The 17,817-nt window shown below is 48.3% G+C and overlaps 1 protein-coding gene across 4 annotated transcripts in view; it reads right to left on the bottom strand.

Annotated features, from left to right (window-relative positions):
• Positions 1 to 17,817, bottom strand: part of TECPR2 (tectonin beta-propeller repeat containing 2) — a 134,283-nt gene that overhangs the window by 36,525 nt on the left and 79,941 nt on the right. For all 4 annotated transcript variants that reach the window (XM_016926979.4, XM_016926982.4, XM_024348933.3 and 1 more), the window contains exons 13-17: positions 16,920 to 17,061; positions 13,004 to 13,244; positions 12,224 to 12,313; positions 10,248 to 10,481; positions 1,687 to 1,835 (exon numbers count right to left, since the gene is read on the bottom strand). In XM_016926979.4, coding sequence (XP_016782468.3) covers positions 1,687 to 1,835; positions 10,248 to 10,481; positions 12,224 to 12,313; positions 13,004 to 13,244; positions 16,920 to 17,061 — 856 coding nt within the window. The remainder of the gene's footprint in view (positions 1 to 1,686; positions 1,836 to 10,247; positions 10,482 to 12,223; positions 12,314 to 13,003; positions 13,245 to 16,919; positions 17,062 to 17,817) is intronic.

Below are 17,817 nucleotides of genomic sequence, written 5' to 3'. Positions count from 1 at the left end.
TGGATGAACTCCGAAACATGATACAAAGTGAAAGATGTCAGATAAAAAAGGCCACATATTATATGATCCAATTTATATAAAATGTCCAGAATAGGCAAAGCCATAGAAACAGAAAGCAGATGAGTGGCTGCCATGGGCGGAGGGGCTGGTTCTGTGAGAACAGGAAGTGACTGCTAATGGGTAAGGGTGTTCTCTCTGTTTTGGAGTGATGGAAACCCTCTGGAATTGGATGGTGCTAACTGCTGCTAACTGATGCTAAAGCCACTGAGCTGCACACTGTAGAAGGCTGAAATTTTATGTTATGCGGGTTGTAACTTAAAAGGAAAAATATAAAGTTGTTAGAAGGAAAAAAGGAACGTATTGACAGTGGTGTGTCAAAGGAGTCCACCTGGGTGCGGGCAACCAGAGAATTTAAGGACAATAATGAAACTAATGACAGGCGGCTTGCTTTTCATAATCACTGTGCCCCAGCAGTGCTAAACATGGCAGTGAGGAAGGCTCCTCTCTGCAGGGTGGACTCTCCCTCTGTGCCACTATGAGTACGTCACCGTGTGCAGAGGGAAAACAGAGCATGTGTTATAATTCGTTATGTGCAACCTCATGTTTGACAGTGCCGTATCATTCACAAAGTGTTGTCATAGACAATATCATCCCCATCACCCTCTGGAGGAGGAAGACCCACCAAGGAGGACGAGAAGCCTCCCTGTGGCCATGACCGCTAGTGGTGGCCTCCACAGAGCTCTGGAGCCAAATGCTGATTTCAGTAAAGGTTCTCCCACCACCACACTCCCCAGGGCTGGTGGACACCACTGGTGTCCTCATCCTTGAGGCCTCACCATGACCAAAATGTAGACAGTTATGCACAGAGGCATTTACCCTACTCTTTACCTCTTTCCTGACTCCACTGAAGGTTTCTCTGCCCAACAACGAACCATCCCCCCTGCCCCACTGCTGCCTCCACAATTGGCAACTTCACCTGTTTCCCAACAGAGTCACCAAATGGGGGCTGGCAGGAGTCTGGGCAAATAAGTCTCAAAAAACTACAGCCCCCAGTTATAAACTTCAACAGAAATCTATTCAGCACAGGAACCAAGCCTGTGGGATCTTTAAGGGTAACTAGATAGTACATTCAAATCAGACTTCTCCTTGTGAGCTGAGTGCTGGAGGTCAGGAGAACACAGACTCTGTGTTGGGATGCACGGTCAGCTGAAACATGGCAGGAGCTGGCCAGCAGTGGGCTGGACAGGAAACGGAATTTCTTCAACAAACCAGGAGAGGTACTCAGCATTTTCTCCATGACAAGATTCAAAGTAACTTTTACCTTCTTTATACTTCTGGGTACTGATTTATTATCATTATTATTATAAAATAGAGGTTCCAATATATAGGCAGATTTAAAAGATAATATTCACTTAGTAAAAAGTCAAAAACGAAATATTATTATTTTGAAAGAGAAAATATACGTGTTGACTCATAATCTGTAACAGTCTGTTCAGCTCTAAACTTCACAAATCCCGAATTCCAGTTGTGATGTTGATGAATGAGAGTGTGTAGACCCTCGGGGCATGGCTCCCCGCATTTGCTGGGAGGCCTCTAGAGGCTGTGCGGATCCTTTTTCCCAGTACCAGCATCCTCACAGTTTCTGTCTTACTGAAGAGTGAGTTCCACCAGCTAACTTCTGCTTACCTGGACAGGTGGCTCAATCATTATCCAGGCTGGAAGCATGAGACTGGGATTGAGAGGCTGAGTCCCTACACGGAAGTAAACTCCACCCCTGGAATCACAGGCCCAGATGTGCTGATTTCCACATGCCAAGCTTGTCAATTTTACAGCTCCTGTAGACAAAGAAAAGTACACACACTATAATTACTTTTGTACAATGACTATTCTTTCATCTAATCTATGAACTTTGATTTTCTACTTCAAAGAAAGAAATGAGGCTGCATTTGCAACTGAACTTGGACGCTGAGTCATCGGATCTGTCCTAGTCCGTCCACATCGGCTGTGTGGACTCAGCTGGGCTTGAGAACACCGTAACTCAAGAGAGTAATAATGGCCTCTGGCCACTCTGCCACCTGCCAGGCGCCACACGGCACCCCTTCCAGGCAACAGGCAAAGCAGTCAAGATGCTGTCAGTACAGTGCCCTGAACCACCAAGCCCTGGGATTAGTATCTCAATGTGGGTCCCATCGTCAGCTTCCTCAGACATGTGACTAATGCCAGCAAATTCTAGATTTGGAGAGAGGGAACTCGTATTTACAGATAATCTTGATCTTAATTAGAATTAAACTGACTGGGCACAGTGGCACACACCTGTAATCTTAGCACTTTCAGAGGCCATGGCGGGTGGATCGGTTGAGCCCAGAAGTTCAAGACCAGCTTGGGCAGCATAGTGAGACCCTGTCTCTACAAAATACACAGAAATTAGTTGGGTGTGGTGGCACACACCTGTAGTCCCAGCTACTCGGGAGGCTGAGATCGCTTGGGCCCAGGAAGTCGAGGTTGCAGTGACCCGTGATGGTGCCACTGCACTCCAGCCTGGGCAACAGAGCGAGGCCCCATCTCAAAAAAAACAACAAAAAACAAAACTAAGTCTCCCAAAGAATCTTCATTTTTATTTATTTCTTACTGCTATTGAGACTGATTGCAAGAGGAAAGGAAATGAGAAGAGTTTTTTAAAAATAGAAATTACATTTGATAATAGTCTGGCTAAAAGAACAGCAGTCAACAGTTCCTGAGCAGCTGCTGTGGACAGGCTGTCAGCCAGGTCTTCATATACTCATCTCAAACCCACAACAATGATACACGATTAGTATCATCCCACTTCACCCATGAGACCATCGGGACTCAGCCAGAAAGAGATCTGCTGAGGGCCACACAGCAGGAGGTGGCCAGGCCAGGAGGCAAAGGAGGATCTAAGGTTTGGACCTGGGTCGGCCTGGGTCCTCTGCATCAGCAACCTCTGACCTCTGAGACTTTACCTACAGCACAATGCACAGATCTTCAGGGCTAAGTTGAATTGTTTGTTTTTGTTTTTTGTTCTGTTTGTTTTTGAGATGGAGTCTCGCTCTGTCATCCAGGCTGGTGTACAGGGGTGCAATCTTGGCTCACTGCAACCTCTGCCTCCTGGGTTCAAGTGATTCTCGTGCCTCAGCCTCCTGAGTAGCTGGGATTACAGGCGCGTGCCACCACGCCCAGCTAATTTTTGTATTTTTAGTAGAGATGGAGTTTAATCATGTTGGCCAGGCTGATCTCGAACTCCTGACCTCAAGTGATCCACCCACCTCAGCCTCCCGAAGTGCTGAGATTACAGGTGTGAGCCACTGCGCCTGTCCCAATTGGTTTTAAACAACTTAGTCACCCCAAAAAGTTCCCTCAACTCCCTTCTGGCCAATGCCCTCTACCCTGAGGTAACTGCTGAACTGACTTCTTTTTTATTTTTTTTGAGACAGAATCTCGTTCTGTTGCCCAGGCTGGAGTGCAGTGGCGTGATCTTGGCTCACTGCAACCTCTGCCTCCTGTTTTTTTGTTTTTTTCTTTTCTTTTTTTTTTTTTTTTTAAGACAGAGTCTAGCTCTGTCACCCAGGCTGGAGTGCAATGGTACAATCTCGGTTCACTGCAACCTCTGTCTCCCAGCTTCAAGCAATTCTCCTGCTTCAGCCTTCCAAGTAGCTGGGATTACAGGCACCTGCTACCACGTCCAGCTAATTTTTGTATTTTTAGTAGAGACGGGGTTTTGCCATGTTGGCCAAGCTGGTCTTGAACTCCTGACCTCAGGTGATCCGTCTCGGCCTCCCAAAGTGCTGGGATTACAGGCGTGAGCCACTGCGCCGTGCCTGTTTCATTTTTAAAGAAACCGCCAGTTTCCCCAGTGGAGATCCTGTGCTCCACACCCACAGCCGTGTCTGCGGGTTCTGGCTGCCCGCACCCCTGAACCTTTTCCACGACAGCCATTCTAGGAGAGGTGAAGTTGTATCATGTCGTGGCTTTAATTTGTATTTCCTGCTAAGGAATGACGCTGGGAATCTTTTAATATGCTTATGGGCATCTGTATATCTTCTTTTGTGAAGTGCCTGTTCAAGTCTTGCTCATTTTAAAATGAACTGTCTCCTGACTGCTGAGTTAGAGGAGTTCTCTGCACATTGTAGGTACTAGTCTTTTGTCAGATACGTGCATTGTAAATCTAGTCTGTGGTTTGCTTTTTCATTTTCCTAATAGTGTTTTTGGATGAGAAGTTTTTAATTTTGATGGGTTATTTTGACTTTCAACCGGGGAATAAAAGGTGTGCAGCTCCATTAGCTGGTGGTGCTGCTGGAGAGGGGCAGGTGGAGGACGCCCCACACTGGGTGCAGAATCGGGAGGTACCGCCCTTGCACAGTTGTCACTGGTATCAGATGACAGCCCACGGAGTGTAGCAAAACACAGAGGCATGACTCTGCCATGTGAAAATCTCATGTGTCTTCAGTTATGACATCAACTTAAAGCTATTCATTCACTGCTACACAAAAAATTATCATTATTCCTCTTTGCATTTTCTAAAGATGACAATTTCTCTATTCCAAAAATTCACTGTATTTTCTCCTTCCTTGATCTTGTACAGAATGTTTTACCGGGGAGTTTAAACAGAATTCCCTGGAACTCTAACATTACATATGCAAAGATCTGTACCAGTCAAAATAAAGTACCTTCAACAGTAACTCTAGAAATAGCTGAGAAACAAATGCTAATTAAAAGACAATTTTACATTAGAGTCTTCAACCTGCCTCTAAGAGAAACTACAGGCAGCAGTGATCATGCTAACAGAGTCACATGGTGACAAAAACACACCAGGCCAGCATCTCAGAGTTGGCAGCAACAACAATGCTCACAGAACACGGAGTTCACATTACACAGTGAACAACCTTTCAGAACACATATAAAAGACTGCTAGATGATGTACTTCCAGTGCATAAACCAGCTTATTCCGAATTGAAGAGACAGGTGAAAGATGACAAAGTTGAACTGAGGGCTTTCCTGCAGACTTTTACCCCAGAGTGTCACCCAGGCCGCCTGGATGAATGAGGTTTGTGAACCTGTTCCATGGAAGAAGTGGTCAGGATGTGGTGAACGCGGTGGCAGAGACCACAGCCCTCCCCAAGCACTCCATGGCTCCCTCACATTCCCTTAGAGTTAGGCAGGACCCACGACCAGTTCTGGCAACAGGCTCTGAGCAGAAGGAACCGAGATGGTGGAGACGCAGAGCAAAGCAAGCGGGATCAGGAAGCCACCACCTGGAGGACCACTGCCCAAGAAGAGGACAGATGCAGGGCCAGCTGCGTGGAGCGGGGGCCACGGTTCACTGTGTGAAGTCGCTGATATCTGGGGCTTGCTACCGAAGCACAGCCCAGCCTGGCTGATGCAAACACACTGACATTTTCCTGTCTGTCCCTGCTTTGTCCTTATTTTTTTCTCTTGTTTTTAAAAAATGCTTTAATTACTTTATTCGACAAAGCAGACATTTTCCCTTTAGGATTATTTCTTAAACATATTATTTTAAAACAAAAAGTGGCATTTATTTGACGTTTTATTTATAAAATACTTTTCTGTATAAATTACTGCATAACATAATCCTGTTTGTTACCTAACAGCATAAAGTGACACTGAATAGTTCTTCATTAAATGCTGTGACCTGATAAATTAAATTACAAATTTCATTAGTTTGCTAAACATTCCAATGCCTGACATAATGCATATTTATGTGTACTGGGAAATGAAATGTTACAAGCATCTTAAATATCTGCTAAGTGATGCAAATTTTCTTCCAAAAACTAGGATTATAATAAATCACTACAAAATTCCATATTCAACTGCTACAACTTGGTTCAGCAGCCAACCATTTAATTTAAGAATTCCTTTAATTTAATCCTATAGCAGTAATTGCTCTGGTAATTTGTATAGGGACAGAAAGAAGAGGGAAGCTGTATTTTAAAAAAAAATTGAAGCTGGGCGCGGTGGCTCACACCTGTAATCCCAGCACTTTGGGAGGCTGAGGCAGGTGGATCACAAGATCAGGAGATCGAGATCATCCTGGCTAACACGGTGAAGCCCCGTCTCTACTAAAAATACAAAAAAATTAGCTGGGCATGGCAGCGGGCGCCTGTAGTCCCAGCTACTCAGGAGGCTGAGGCAGGAGGATGGCGTGAAGCTGGGAGGTGGAGCTTGCAGTGAGCGGAGATCGTGCCACTGCACTCCAGCCTGGGCGACAGAGCGAGACTCTGTCTCAAAAAAAAAAAAAAAAAAAAAAAAGAGCGAGAGGGAAACAGGAACAAGTCCACCCTGAGTCCAAGATGGCCTCGGGCCCTCCAGTGTTCAGCAGATACTCGTTGACGGGATGGGTGCATGTGCAGAGGAACAGCCTGGGAGTCCTGGTCGCCTGTTCACCTCCCTTGCCCCAACACAAAGCTGCCAACCCTGGACTTGCTGCATTTTCTCAGGATGTGTAGGAAACAGGAAAGGAGTCTTAATCTGACATTTCAAGATCAACCAGATAACTCAAATAAACAAAATCTAAAGTTCAGGGCAGGATAAGGACTAAGCGAGGTGGTGCTTTAACAAGAGATGCTGGATTTGCCCTCCCTGTGGCACAAACTGGGGCAACACAAGCAAAAGCCCCACCACCAGCAGCTAACAAAGACTAGAGAGCACCCCCGAGCAAGACGTGTCACAGCCTTAGGATGACCACACCGCCCGGAGATGGCCGACATTTAGACGGGATACCCCGTGCATCCTCCAGGGGGTTGGGCTTGGGGGTTGCTGCTCCCATTAGAAAGGAGAGGAAACCAAGGCCGGGCATGGTGGCTCACACTTGTAATCCCAGCACGTTGGGAGGACAAGGCAGGTGGATCACTTGAGGTCAGGAGTTCAAGACTAGCCTGGCCAACATGATAAAACCCCATCTCTACCCAAAATACAAAAGTTAGCAGGGACTGTACGTGGTGGCTCACGCCTGTAATCCCAGCACTTTGGGAGGCGGAGGCAGGCGGACCACCTGAGGTCAGGAGTTCAGGACCAGACTGGCCAACATGGCGAAACCCTGTCTCTACTAAAAATACAAAAAATTAGCCAGGTGTGGTGGTGGGTGCCTGTAATCTCAGCTACTCGGGAGGTTGAGACAGGGAGAATTGCTTGAACCTGGGAGGCAGAGGCTGCAGTGAGCTGAGATCGTGCCACTGCACTCCAGCCTGGGCGACAGAGCGAAACTCCGTCTCAAAAAACAAAAAAATTAGGTGGGCATGGTGGCACATGTCTGTGGTCCCAGCTACTTGGGAGGCTGAGGTGCGAGGATTGCTTAAGCCTGGGAAGGCAGAGGTTGCAGTGAGCCAAGATCGTGCCACTGCACTCTAGCCTGGATGACAGAGTGAGACCCCACCTGGAAAAAAAAGAAAGGAGAGGAAATTGCGGTTCAAGGTGACAGCAGCTTGCCCAGAGTCCAGAGCCCGCCTGGGGCCCAGCTCTGTCCTGCCTCTGCCATGAGTCCCCACACCTCTGCCTGTGACCTCCTTGCACCCACTGCTGTCTGATTCATTTCGGGGTCAGCCAGATACTGACATTGATTTGCTAATGATTTTGCAGGCAGAACACAGGAGGTCAGTGAAAACCTGCCCATCCACAGCGACCAGGATCCCCAGGCCATCCCTCTGTTCACACACCCAACCCCTCAATGAGTATCTGCTGAACACCAGACGGCCCAAGGCCATCTTGGACTCAGGATGGACTTGTTCCTGTTTCCCTCACACTCTTGAGACTCAATCCCACTCAAGCCAGGTTTCTCCCCTAGAGAAACCTCCCAGTGAAGCCCAAATACACACCTTAGAGACCTGCACCACTTTGGCCAGCTAGCCGGTGCTGGGAGAACTGGATCGAGCCAGGAGGGAGGCATGGGCTGTGCTGGAGGCAGGAGGCCCAGGCAGGGCTGGCTCCAGCAGTGCAGAACCTGGCATGATGCCCATTCACTCTGAATCCCACCACGGTGCAGCAGCCTTCCTGGAGGGGCTGGGAAGGGGATGTGCAAGGGAAGCAGTTCTGCTTCTCACCCAAATGGTGCAGGTGAACACAGCCTCCCACAGTGCTCAAGATTCAGGAACAGGGAGAATACACACCAAGCCCTGGACTTTTTACCCTCAGAGGGAACTAGCGGCATTTTCCAGTTAGTCTGGTTAGGAGCTGCTGGAGAACGGCTCAGGACCAGTAGGGTCTCTGAACAAATGAAAGGCTTTCCAGGGCAGGCGGCAGGTCAGCCAGCACCAATGTTCAGGCCACTCTCAGCCTCAGCCTTGTCTATCAGTCACTGTCAGTGATGTGGAGAGGCGGGTATTCTCAAAAAGCTAGATGGTAACTGGTGGGTCCAAAAGGCAGGTGGGGAGGCCCAAAGCATAAAGAACAAAAGTTGCCCTGGACAAACCTTCAGTCCCCAAGCCTTGGAACAGAACTTGCTTCTTCAGCTGAGTTAGTGTTCAGGGGCCTTTTCAGGCAAAAGAATGGGTGATGTCTACTCAGCACCCTGTAGGAGCCCCCGGGGCTGAGCACGCCAACCACCACCAGGCGGCCTAGGACGATGCTTGCTTCACGGAATGGCAAAAGGCTCTCATCAGCTGGTAGCATACAGACTGCAATGCAGCCAGGGGCTTGGGGAGAAGGGGTTAAGCCCTTCTCTTCCTGCTTTCTTTTTTTTTTTTTTTCTTTTGAGACAGAGTCTTGCTCTGTCACCCAGGCTGGAGTGCAATGGCATGGATCTCAGCTCAAGGCAACCTCTGCCTACCAAGTTCAAGTGATTCTCGTGCCTCAGCCTCCCAACCAACTAGCTGGGATTACAGGCATGTGCCACCACACCCAGGTAATTTTTGTATTTTTAGTAAAGACGGGGTTTCACCATGTTGGCCAGGCTGGTCTTGAACTCCTGACCTCAGGTGATCCGCCCTCCTTGGCCTCCCAAAGTGCTGGGATTATAGGCATTAGCCACTGTGCCCAGCCCTCTTCTTGCTTTCTTTCTCCCCATCCTTTTTTTTTTTTTTTGGTGAGTACATGTGGTTGAGTTCTCAAACATTAAATGCTTATACAATTCAAGTCTACCACATAACCAAATGCTGGTTCTAAGTTAAAAAAACTGGGAAGCCTTGCAGCCAGGAAGTTCCTAAGTCAGTCCTGCTGCAAGTGCAGGGCTCATCCGGGCCCTGGGGGCCATCTGCACAACTCCACCTTCAGGCAAACCACACCTATGCTGCCTGATCCACCAAGAATCTACTTAGAGAGAAATCTAATGTTGTGGGCTTATGTTATTATTTCTTGGAACATGAATGAATTATTTACAAATAGCAGCACTACATTTCTTTCTTTCTTCTTCTTTTTTTTTTTTTTTTGAAACAGAATCTCGCTCTCTTGCCTGGGCTGGAGTGCAATGGCATGATCTCGGCTCACTGCAACCCCTGCCTCCCGGGTTCAAGCAATTCTCCTGCCTCAGCCTCCCGAGTAGCTGAGACTACAGGCGTGCACTGCCATGCCCACCTAATTTTTTTTTGTATTTTTAGTAGAGACAGGGTGTCACCATGTTGGCCAGGCTGGTCTCGAACTCTTGATCTCAGGTGATCCACCCACCTCAGCCTCCTAAAGTGCTGGGATGACAAGTGTGAGCCACTGCGCCCGGCCTACAAATAGCACTACATTTCTTAGCCTACTCCACAGCTTTTGATAGAAGATTCAGAGAAAAGCAGGAGCTAGTGGATGCAGGTCCACCTATATCTGGCTGAGCTGAAGGAGAGCTAGCACCTGTGTGCTGAGCCACTCTCCTCCGCCAGGTACTGTCCTGAGGAGATGGACAAACGTGGCACTGATCCTGTCATAGGGAACACCCAGCTTTTCAGCTTTTCAGGTCATAAAGCTATGTTCCATATTCAGAAAGACTGACGGGGCAGCTGCATCACCAGTATCCTTCAAGCCGCTCACAGCGAGTGGCCCCTTGACCTGAGGACGCACACCCTCCTCGGGTTCTGACAGCCCTGCAAACTCTAAGGGGCAGGAGAAGGGACAAAATCCAGAGCCTGTCTAGTCTGAAAGAGTGGCCAACTGAGCTCCTGAAATTCAGCAGCTTATAAACACCCCCTCAGAACTCTTACAGGTTGGACACAGGCCGGGCAGTTTTGTCCGACGTCACGTTGTGATGCGGGTTTAGGGCAGTCAGGGCACCAGCAGGTGTACTCACGAGGTGGCCATACCTAGCTGGGAGAGGTCCAGCCTGGTCCAGTGCATGCCCGTGGGGCAGCTCTTGGAGAGCGTCCTGATGAACACCTGGCCGAGGCTGTCCAGCGCCCACAGCGCATCCTGGCAGGCGGCATAGGCGCGCATCTCGGCGTCAGGAGGCAGCTGCACCGTGGAGGGCCGCGACTGTGCGCTCTGGGCGCTGACGCTGCACAGGTCCTTGCTGCTCTGGCACAGCCACAGGAAGCTTCCTGCAGAAGGGGGTCATGTTTGTCATCGAGGTGTTGTCTGCACCGAGCCGCCTGCCCTAAACGCACAAGGCAGCCTTTGCCTTTCGGCAGACGCCAGCCACCTGGCCACAGATGCCAGCTCACTCACCCGCCCATTCCCACACGGGCAGGAGCGGTGTAGCACTTTAAGGTAGAAGGCAGAGGGAAACACCGTGACTAAAAAGAAACACACCTGAGATGTTGGAAAGAAATGGAAAGAAGGCAAGGCTTAGGAGATTTTATGAAGGCCATAATGTTGGCTTAGTGGCTTTGACCTCCCGTTTTTCATGGGCTGGGAAGTTTTTCACTTGAACAAAGGCACCAAAGCATTTTTAATATAGAAAGTTAATTTTACCAAGAGGAGAAGACTATCAACTCAGCGCCCTGGAGGGAGGGAGGGTTGGCAGTTCCTAGGAAGGGTGGCGCCATGGTGCTCTCCCGGGCCTTCTGGGGATGGGGCCGGGGGGTGGGGCAGCTGCTGGAGAAGGCTTAGGAAGCTGGAAGTGCTTCTCTTCCCACCCTTGCCTCAAAATCATGTCCTTTCATTCCCTACAGCATTTTTAAAAAGTCTTTTAGGTTTAACAGATTCTGTTTAAAATGCAAATAATCCTTAGGGCAGTTAAAATCTTGGTCACAGTACGTTATATGAAATATTATCTACAACTTGTGGCCACGTTTTGGAATTCAAACTTTTTCTGGATTTTTGAAAACTTAAGCAAATGGGTATGCCAGAGGTTTACAAAACAACCACGGAGGGGCCAGGCGCTCCCCGGTGAAGTGCGGTAACATCCCTGCAACATGGATGCGGTCACAGCCAACAGATCAACCAAGGCTGGAGGCAGCTATGTGAGATCCGGTCAGGTTTTGCTGCCAAATTAATTTATGCCAGACTCAAGAAATAACATTGTTTTCAGAGATTTCTGGGTTCCAGAACTGTGGTCCGAACAATCTGGTGAGTAAGAAGTTATTGTACTGACCCAGTCACCCGCATCCTAGTGGGACTAATGGTTTGAACTAAGCAAACGATTCCCTCTTCACCACAGATTTCACAGCATCTTTGCGTTTCATCCTCATGCAATCCTGGGAGGAGGTACAGCTACTTCCCAGAGAGGTCACCTGACTGCCGGGGCTCCCAGCTAAGCGGGTGGGGGAAGTGCCCCTCCTGGCCACAGATGCCAGCTCCCTCACCCTCTGGTGCCCTGGCTCCCTCACAAACCCTGTGCTCCGCAGGGACACTGAGTTCTGCCCAGAATGTGGTTGGCAGGAGCACCCCGCTGCAGGGCAGGTCTGCCTAATGGGGTGCAAATGTGGGACTTAGGTTATCCGGAGGCTGTGAACAAGACAAGGAAGCTGCTGGGAGGTGACAGAAGGATTCTCGAGGGGAGATGGGAAGGTGCCCAAAGAAGCTGTGGCCCCTGCCATGTGCCACTGGAAGTCACCAGCTGCCAGCCCCGGTAGCTGCACTGTGTGAGCCCCTCCTTCAGAAGGACACTTTCCCTCATCTTCACCACGCTCGGTCCCTCTCAGAGGCTCTCCTGGTCAGGCCTATCCCGATTCAGGGCCCTCGGCTCAGCTAACAAGGGCTACTGGCCTCTGACACCCTCATGTGGTCAGTCTCCGAGGCATGCCCCATAATCAACGAGGCCACAGTCCGACTGTGGTTTGAACCTTTCCAATGGCCAAGCTGTGCTCTAGATTCTTCAGTGAGGCTAAGACTGACCCACCTTCCTTCGTGGGAGCCGCAGAAGCCAACACAAAGGCCCATTTTGTAGCAGAAGCTGTCCCACGGGGAACCACATGATTCCAGTAGGTGCCTGGAAAGAGTAAATAGGAAGAATGTGTTAAAGAAAGAAAACATAGACAAAACCACTTCAGATCTTAGTTCTGGATGACAGCTGGCCTTCAAACCCTTTCTCCAGATAATTCTAGAGTGTCCCTAAATAAAGCGACATGAGCAATCACAGCCTGCCATTCATCTCCCTCTGAATACTGCCAGGCAGAGCCACACCCAGTCCAGGGTCGTGGAGGCCATGCAGCAGGGAGAGGGCTGGAGAAAAGCAAGGGGTTCACTCACAGAAACAAACCCCAGGATGTGTAGACTGGCATCTACATTCACAGACCTGGCCAGAGCCTTGCATTTCCAACAGTGGCGATCACCTTCCCTCCAGGAAGTGGACCATTCTCTCTCACTAGGTTTGGGTGGATTTTTTCATTTAAAATGTGAAATTGTTAACATAAAAATGACCTCCATTTGCTTTTCTTATGTCATAAAAGGTTTCCAGGGGAAACACTATCCAGAAACAGGGATACGAGTTTTAGGAATGACAGATTTTTTAAAAAGGAGAGAAACTGATCACAAAGCATAGAATGCCTCCACTAGACACTTCATACCGCTGGCACTAAATTATCTTTTCAAGTTGAGATCTTAAAGCTTTTCTTTAAATGTTGGCTTTAAAGTGAGGCTGCCTATAAAGCCAGTGTGAAAATTACAGCAATTCACCCACCTATGAGACTTCCCTTAGCGACGTGGAATTCATTCTTGCCCGAGGAGATCCAGACACCGCTGTTATTGACCCCGAGAAGGCTTGGCTGGCACTGAAGCTGCTGGGACCAAAACGCCATGCGCAGCTTATCTGCCACCTTTTCTACGGGGGCTTGGGCTGCTGTGGCCACCGAGTGAGTGGCATGGATTATCGTCTGAAATAAGCTGCACTGGTCAAACACCACATAGTCTGTGATGCTCACCTGGAAGGAGGAGACAAGCAAAAGCCCTGCTGTCAGAGCAGTTACAAGTGTAGACTCTCCGCCTTGAGGGAAGGTTCTAGCTCAGGTCCACACCTCTGCATTTCTAGTAACAAGATGACCATCCAAACACAAATGTGCACGTGTGCGCTTGTGAAAGGACCAAAAAAATGCGGCAGGATGCCATCAAACTGCTAATGCTAACTCCAGCTCCTTCATAGGGTTGGATTTAAAGGTATGGAAGAATATATTCACATTTTATACACTTTTATACAACATGGATCTGTTACAAGCATGTATTACTTTTGTGATTAAGTATCACCCCCTCACACCCCTTCTAAGAAGACTTTCATTCTAATCAGAGTGAGAAAGAATAATTTTGCCATCTTTTCTGAGACAGTCTTGCTCTGGCATCCAGGCTGGAATGCAGTGGCACAATCATACTCAGCCTTGACTTCCAGGATCAAGCAATCCTCCCACCTCAGCCTCCCAAATACAGGCGAATGCTACTACATGTAGCCAATTTTTAAATTTTTTGTAGAGACAGGTCTCCCTATGTTGCCCAGGCTGGTCTTGAACTTCTGGGCTCAAGTGATCTCCCTGCCTTGGCCTCCCAAAGTGTTGGGATTACCGGCATGAACCACTATGCCCGGCTTTAATTTTGCTTTTAAATCAGGTATTTCCAATGGACAATAGTATACGGTACTTAGAAACATAATATGCATTTAAAAAGGTATCACAAGTAGAGTGATGAACTTTTTTGTTTTTGAGACATAGTCTTGCCCTGCCACCCAGGCTGGAGTGCAGTGGTGCAATTTTGGCTCACCACAACCTCTGCCTCCTGGGTTCAAGAGATTCTCGTGCCTCAGCCTCCCGAGTAGCTGGGACTACAGGCGCACGCCACAACACCCGGCTAATTTTTTATATTTTTAGTAAAGATGGGGTTTCACCATGTTGGCCAGGCTGGTCTTGAACTCCTGACCTCAGGTGATCCGCCCGCCCAGGCCTCCCAAAGTGCTGGGATTACAGGTGTGAGCCACCATGCAAGGCTGTGATGAACTAATTTATGATCTGAATTGGGACTACTAATAATTACTCCAGGGCAAGAGCATCAACTAGGACCATCCTGGGTATCTAGACTCTAACCCTAGCTCAGAAGAGTAGCTTGCTTCTATAACATTCCTGAAAAGCATTCATATACCTCAGACATTTCTCCAACCACCCCTCCCTGCAGGAAGCTCTTCTCTTCTTGGGCAGCTTGATGTAAGGCAAATTCTTTATGAGTGAAAATCTGATTCTCCATGATGTTCACTCACATTTCTTCCCTGCTGGGTTTGATTACATAAAACATCACTGGCATAAATGCCCTACTCCTGGTCGGGCACAGTGGCTCACGCCTGTAATCCCAGCACTTTGGGAGGCCAAGGCAGGTGGATTACTTGAGGTCAGGAGTTCCAGATCAGCCTGCCAACATGGTGAAACCCTGTCTCTACAAAAATACATATATGTGTATTTTTACATGTATATGTATATATATGGTTACAAGTACACAAAAGGTATTTTAAAATCATTTGCATGACTATCAAATATTACCTAGTATATAAATTAGATACATCTGTATACAATGTACACATTATATAGAATACATATTTTATCAAAGAGTAAACACAACTCATTTTTCTACATTCTCATCGGAAAGACCTCAGAGCAGTCAATGCAAGACAAGCCTTCAACAAAGCAAGTCTGAGGTGACAATAAAACATAAACCAATGGGACAAGATACTTCAGAAACATCAAATACTGGCCGGGCGCGGTGGTTCACGCCTATAATCCCAGCACTTTGGGAGGCTGAGGCAGGCAGATCACAAGGTCAAGACATTGAGACCAACCTGGCCAACATGGTGAAACCCTGTCTCTACCAAAAATACACAAATTAGCTGGGCCTGGTGGTGCGTGCCTGTAGTCCCAGCTACTCAGGAGGCTGAGGCAGGAGAATTGCTTGAACCCAGGAGGCGGAGGTTGCAGTGTGCCGAGATTGCGCCATTGCACTCCAGACTGGGTGACAGAGCAAGACTCTGTCTCAAAAAAAAGAAACATCAAATATTTCATGACCATCGACTATCAGTGCAATCTTACCTACCACAGTGGGAGACTGTGGGAGCAACACTAACACTAAACTATACCAAAGAAGGGGAAAGTAGACACTCCTTTGAAAATCCATTCTAGGGCCGAGGGTGGTGGTTCACACCTGTAATCCCAGTGCTTTGGGAGGTCAAGGTGGGAGGATTGCTTGAGCCAAGGAGTTCAAGACCAGCCTGGGTAACAGCAAGACCTTGTCTCTATCAAAATAATTAGCCGGGCATGGTGGCATGTGCCTGTGGTCCCAGCTACTTGGGAGGCTGAGGTGGGTCGTGATCCTGCCACCACACTCCAGTGTGGGCAAAAGAGTGAGACCCTGCCCCAGAAAAAAAAGAAAAGAGAAATTCATTCTAGGTGCTCTTGCTGGGACCAAATCACACACAGTGAACTTGATTATACCCTCATCCTGTTTCTTAAAGTGTTTCCTTTTCTGGAAGCACGTGGGAAAATTCTCCTATCTTTGCTGAAATACCATCTACTTAGAGGCCTTCTGAATAAGCAGAGACAGCTCAATTTTAATTCTGGGTTGGGCTTTCAAACCTATTATCTGGGCTCTTTTCTCAGCACATTTGTTCATAATTAAACATCATTATTACCTAGGTCTTCAAATGGATGTCACTGGGTTTATTTAGCCTATAATAATAAATATATAAACAATATCAAAATAAATAAATTAAGTGCATTATTTACACAAAGAGTTTTGCAAATTATTTCCTATGATGAAAAGTCCTTTATGTTTCTAATGTACTCAAACACAGCAAAGTCTAATCCATCAAATAGAAAAAAGGAATACTATTGGCTGGGAGTGGTAGCTCCACTTGTAATCCCAGCACTTTGGGAGGCGGAGCAGGTGGATTTCTCTCTCTCTCTCTTTTTTATTTTTATTTATTTTGAGACAAGGTCTAGCTCTGTTGCCCAGGTTGGAGTGTGGTGGTGTGATCTTGGCTGAAACCTTTGTCTCCTGGGCTCAAACTATTCTCCCACCTCAGCCTTCCGAGTAGTTGGGACCAACGGCGTGTGCCACCATGTCCAACTAATTTTTGTATTTTTGGTAGAGACAGGGTTTCACCATGTTGCCCAGGCTGGCTTTGAACTCCTGGACTCGAGTGATCTGCCTGCCTTGGCCTCTCAAATTGCTGGGATTACAGGTGTGAGCCACTCTGCCCAGTCTGGGTGGATCTCTTGAGCTCAGGAGTTTGAGACCAGCCTGCGCAACATGCCAAAACCCTGTCTCTACAAACAAATACAAAAAACTAGCCAGGCGTGGTGGCACACGCCTGTAGTCCCAGCTACCTGGGAGGCTGAGGTGGGAGAATCACCTGAGCCCAGGAAGTCAAGACTGCAGTGAGCCGTGACTGCACCACTGCCCTTCCGCCTGGATGACGGAAGGAGATCTTGTTTCAAAACAAACAAACAAACAATAAAAAAGCAAATATTTTAAATTTAATCCAGTATCTTTAAGGAAAAGAGAGAAGTAAGAAAAGGGGAAGCAGAAAAGGTCGGGAGACCTCAGCACGTGGCGCAGAGCTGAACACCTACTTGCCACCAATGGTCGTCATCTCCTTGGGGCTTCTTGGAAATAATGCCAGTTCTGAACCACAGGTTCCCATGGATGTCCAGGGCCCAGAGAGTCTGCTGATCCCCGAGCGTTATGCAGACGGGTTCTAAAGCTTGCCTTTCACTGAAAATAAGGAGGAGAACAGGGGGGTCAGCACCCATAGGCAGAGTGCCCAGTGTGTCTGGACTGCGGACATCCAGGGTCTCCCGGCAGGCGTGGCTGGGAGAAGAGACGTGGCCCTGGAGCGAATCAGCAGGTGCCAGGGAAGGAAGTTTGGGCCTGAGTTAAATTACTGTGCAAGAGATATGGTTCAAGTGGGTGGCAGCTTTTGAAAGACGCACTGATGACCCAGAATGGCCGGGAACACTCTTAAGAGAGAAAATAACCTAAGAAAAAAGCGAGTAGGCACAAAAGGAATCCAAGGCCCCTGAGCGCCTTCATCTCTCTACTCCTTCCCCCGCCAATCCAAGGCCCCTGAGTGCCTCCATCTCTCTACTCCCTCCCTCACCAAGGGAGTGACTGTAAACTCCCCCGATGTGCCAGGCTATTCTGTGCAGCTGGACCTAGGCAGACACTGCCCTCTTTGCTGGAGATGCCCTCCCCCTCCTTCCATATGGGGAAGTCCTCGTCAGCTTCAAGGCTTAGCTGTTGGTCCACTCTGCATGCTGCCTTCCTGATCTCTGCATGGAGTCCATGGTTCCCTCAGTGCTGCACGCTCCACACTCCTGTTTAGGGCCATCTGTGCTAATGGGTGTCCATCCATGCATGGGGCCCCCATGAGACCTGGAACTGATGAGAGCAGGGCCAGTCTCAGCCCTCTTGGCGCACCCAGCCCCTAGCACCATTCTGGCTTTTTGTTGTTGTTGCTTTTTTTTGTCT

This window comes from Pan troglodytes, chromosome 15 (assembly GCF_028858775.2).
Source record: "Pan troglodytes isolate AG18354 chromosome 15, NHGRI_mPanTro3-v2.0_pri, whole genome shotgun sequence".
In the NCBI taxonomy this organism is placed as follows: Eukaryota; Metazoa; Chordata; class Mammalia; order Primates; family Hominidae; genus Pan; species Pan troglodytes.
Note: the sequence above shows the minus strand (reverse complement) of the source record. Positions and strands in the feature narration are given on the sequence as shown.